This window comes from Lipotes vexillifer, unplaced genomic scaffold (assembly GCF_000442215.2).
Source record: "Lipotes vexillifer unplaced genomic scaffold, Lipotes_vexillifer_v1.1 scaffold294, whole genome shotgun sequence".
NCBI lineage: Eukaryota > Metazoa > Chordata > Mammalia > Artiodactyla > Lipotidae > Lipotes > Lipotes vexillifer.
Window position 1 is genome coordinate 851226 of NW_006783917.1, and position 3302 is coordinate 854527.

General features: G+C 55.8%; 1 protein-coding gene across 1 annotated transcript; it reads left to right on the forward strand.

Moving 5' to 3' along the window:
- Nucleotides 1-115: 115 nt before the first annotated feature.
- HAND2 (heart and neural crest derivatives expressed 2) lies at nt 116-2079 on the forward strand. Its single transcript, XM_007456434.1, has 2 exons — nt 116-616; nt 1953-2079. Exons 1-2 carry the CDS (start codon nt 218-220, stop codon nt 2049-2051), a joined length of 498 nt encoding a protein of 165 aa, XP_007456496.1. The 5' UTR covers nt 116-217; the 3' UTR covers nt 2052-2079.
- Nucleotides 2080-3302: the final 1223 nt, after the last annotated feature.

Below are 3302 nucleotides of genomic sequence, written 5' to 3' on the forward strand. Positions count from 1 at the left end.
CGCCGCCGCCGCCGCCGCCGCCGCCGCCGCCGCCGCCGCCGCCGCCGCCGCCGCCGCCGCCGCCGCCGCCGCCGCCGCCGCCGCCGCCGCCGCCGCCGCCGCCGATGAGGGCTATCCGTTCGCCGCCGCCGCCGCCGCCGCCGCCGCCGCCGCCGCCAGCCGCTGCAGCCACGAGGAGAACCCCTACTTCCATGGCTGGCTCATCGGCCACCCCGAGATGTCGCCCCCCGACTACAGCATGGCCCTGTCCTACAGCCCCGAGTACGCCAGCGGCGCCGCCGGCCTGGACCACTCCCATTACGGGGGGGTGCCGCCGGGCGCCGGGCCCCCGGGCCTGGGGGGGCCGCGCCCGGTGAAGCGCCGGGGCACCGCCAACCGCAAGGAGCGGCGCAGGACTCAGAGCATCAACAGCGCCTTCGCTGAACTGCGCGAGTGCATCCCCAACGTGCCCGCCGACACCAAACTCTCCAAGATCAAGACGCTGCGCCTGGCCACCAGCTACATCGCCTACCTCATGGACCTGCTGGCCAAGGACGACCAGAACGGCGAGGCGGAGGCCTTCAAGGCGGAGATCAAGAAGACAGATGTGAAAGAAGAGAAGAGAAAGAAGGAACTGGTCAGTACCAGGGGGCAGCGGGCAGTGGGGTACGGGGGACCGGGAATTCCCGTCTCTTTAAAGTTGGGCTGAGCAATGGCACTCCGCGTTCTTTGGCTGCGTCTTGAGCCAAGGTTGCTTGCACCAGGTTCTGGTCGGGATGGTTTCCCGCAGAAGCGGAGGGGGTGGGGGAGGGTGTCAGCACGCGGAGGAGGTTAAGAGGGATGCTTCGCGCTGGTGATCTTGCCCGCGGGTTATCGCCGCTCCCCCCGGCACTCAGGGCGGGCCTCGCGGACTCAGGGTCCGGCTTGATCTCCCGATCGCACTGGCCCGGACCCCTCATTCCCTGTCCTGTAGAGCCTTCATTTGGCCTCCAATCCGATCTTGCTTTCAGATATTTCTAAAATAAGTTGCTCAGAAGCACTTGATGCCAATTATTTCACTAGTGATCGCATTTCCCCCTCTTGAGAATGAGGCAGCCACTGATCCTAAGAATTTTATGCTTGTTCTGATTTCTGTGCCGGGAAAACGTCAAGGTAAACATAAAATAAGTACTTTTAACTTCAAAATGCAGTTTCTCTTTGGCAGTGAGACTAACATGTGACTTCCCAGATGAGTATACTTCACGGTATTTCTTGTTTTGTTTGCATGAGCCTGTACATTTTAAGACAAATAGTAAATATTACCTTGGTCATTGTAATTGTTGTTAACAGTAACAGGAAATTATAACTGAAAATTAGTTTTCTCAAGCTCCTACCAGGTGCCCAGAGGGTAGTGGTGTTCAGAGCAGGGCTATTGCCACGAAGGGCCTGGAAAATTATCCCATTTGTCGAGGTTTTCTTCTTTGGGGCCTATGGCGCTTTAGTCGCTACACAGTCGAGTGATCCCGAGTAACCGGGGATTTCAGAGGCCTTGGAAGGAGAGGCACTGCCGAACCGAGCCAGAGGCCGAGCTGCATGCGGACAGGCCCAGGCCAAGGCGGGGGCACCTCACCCCATCTTCCCTAGAGCGCGGAGCTGGGGCTGCGATGACCCCCGCTCGCACCCCTACATCTGGAGTTAGAGAGAAGGCCCCCGGTTCCTCCATAAACGACATGAAAACGGGTGGTTGTTTATAAACCTGCCGATCGGGAGTTGAGCGCGGCCAGCGTCTGGAGGCCCGGGCGGGAGCTAGGGCAGCGGCCAGCCTCCGTAGCTCTTCTGCCGGGGCTGGGACTTGAAAGCATCCCACACGTCATCCCTGGCTGGCTCTCTTACTCTCTCCTCTGGCCGGGAAAAGCGCGGGGGTGGCGTGGAACCGGGTCTCCTCTCTGATTCTCTCTTTCTCTTTTTCTCCCCCTCGCCTCCCCTCTGCCCAGAACGAAATCTTGAAAAGCACAGTAAGCAGCAACGACAAGAAAACCAAAGGCCGGACGGGCTGGCCGCAGCACGTCTGGGCCCTAGAGCTCAAGCAGTGAGAAGGAGGAGGGAGAGGATGGAGGAGGAGGGGAGTGAGAGCCGGGCCCAGGAGCCGGATGCAGACCCAGGACTCAGGGCAAGCTCCCCGCGCTCCGCTCTGAGGACTTCCTGCATTTGGATCATCCGGTTTATTTATGTGCAATGTGCCTCCCTCTCTTTTCCCCCCTTCGAGGCATCCGCTCCCCACCTTCCCCTCCAAAAACAAAGTGGATATTTGAAGAAAAGCATTCCATATTTTAATATGAAGAGGACACTCCCGCGTGGTAAGGGATCCCGGCGTCTCGTAGATTCTCTGTTTGTGAATGTTTCCTCCTGGCTGTGTAGACACCAGCGGTGCCCTCTCCCCAACCCCTTCCAGATAAAGACAGCGGACAATAGTGTGTATGTGAAGTATATCTTTAATACTTGGCCTTCGGATATAAATATTCCTGGGGATTATAAAGTTTTATTTCAAAGCAGAAAACGGGGCCGCTAACATTTCCGTTGGGGTCGGTATCTAGTGCTGCCGTTTCATCTGTGGTGGTTCCCTATGTGAAGATGTTTCCAACAGCTACTTGTTTTGTGCACTTCCGTCCTCTAAAACTAAGTGGAATTTAATTAATATTGAAGGTGTAAACGTTGTAAGTATTCAATAAACCACTGTGTGTTTTTTTTTTTTACAAAACCCCAATCTTTTAATGGTGGATACCTCAAAAGAGTTTTGAAAACAAAACTGTTATACTTGTTTTCATTATATTTAAAATATTCAGAAGTAAACTAAATTATCATGATTGCCTCTAACTTTGTTTGATAGAGTCAGTGGTTCGGACCAGTCATCAACGTGAGCTCCCAGCCTCGCAGGGCTGGCGAGGAGGCCCTTTAAAGAGAAGTGTTCTTGGTGAAAATCCTGCCAAAGGGCCTGGGCGCCATCGAGTCCTGCCTCCCTTCCCTCTGCCCCTGGCCCCCAGGAGAGCACTGAGTGGGCTGTGGAAGGAGGGTCTGGCCGGAGAGAGGCCTGGGTGGTTTGCTCAGAAGGTGGAAAGGTGTCCTTCTTTTCCTGAAATCAACCAGATGCCATTGGTGGTGGTGGTGGGGGCTTTTGTTTGAGGAGCCATTTTCGGTTGAAGTCGTTCTGGGGAGAAACCCACGCGTTACTGCAGCCGCAGGAATTAGTCTAGAGTTTTTAATTCAAAATATAGGGCTTTCATCCAAGAAAGGGAAGGAAAGACCAGGAGAAAGGAGCTTTTGGCTGGTCGTCTCGATGGGGGGGG

Bases quoted from the DNA above. Each gene is read 5' to 3' on its own strand.
- HAND2 (XM_007456434.1), top strand. From the start codon at position 218: ATGTCGCCCCCCGACTACAGCATGGCCCTGTCCTACAGCCCCGAGTAC. The intron at 617-1,952 runs GTCAGTACCAGG...CCCTCTGCCCAG, and splicing joins AGAAGAGAAAGAAGGAACTG to AACGAAATCTTGAAAAGCAC.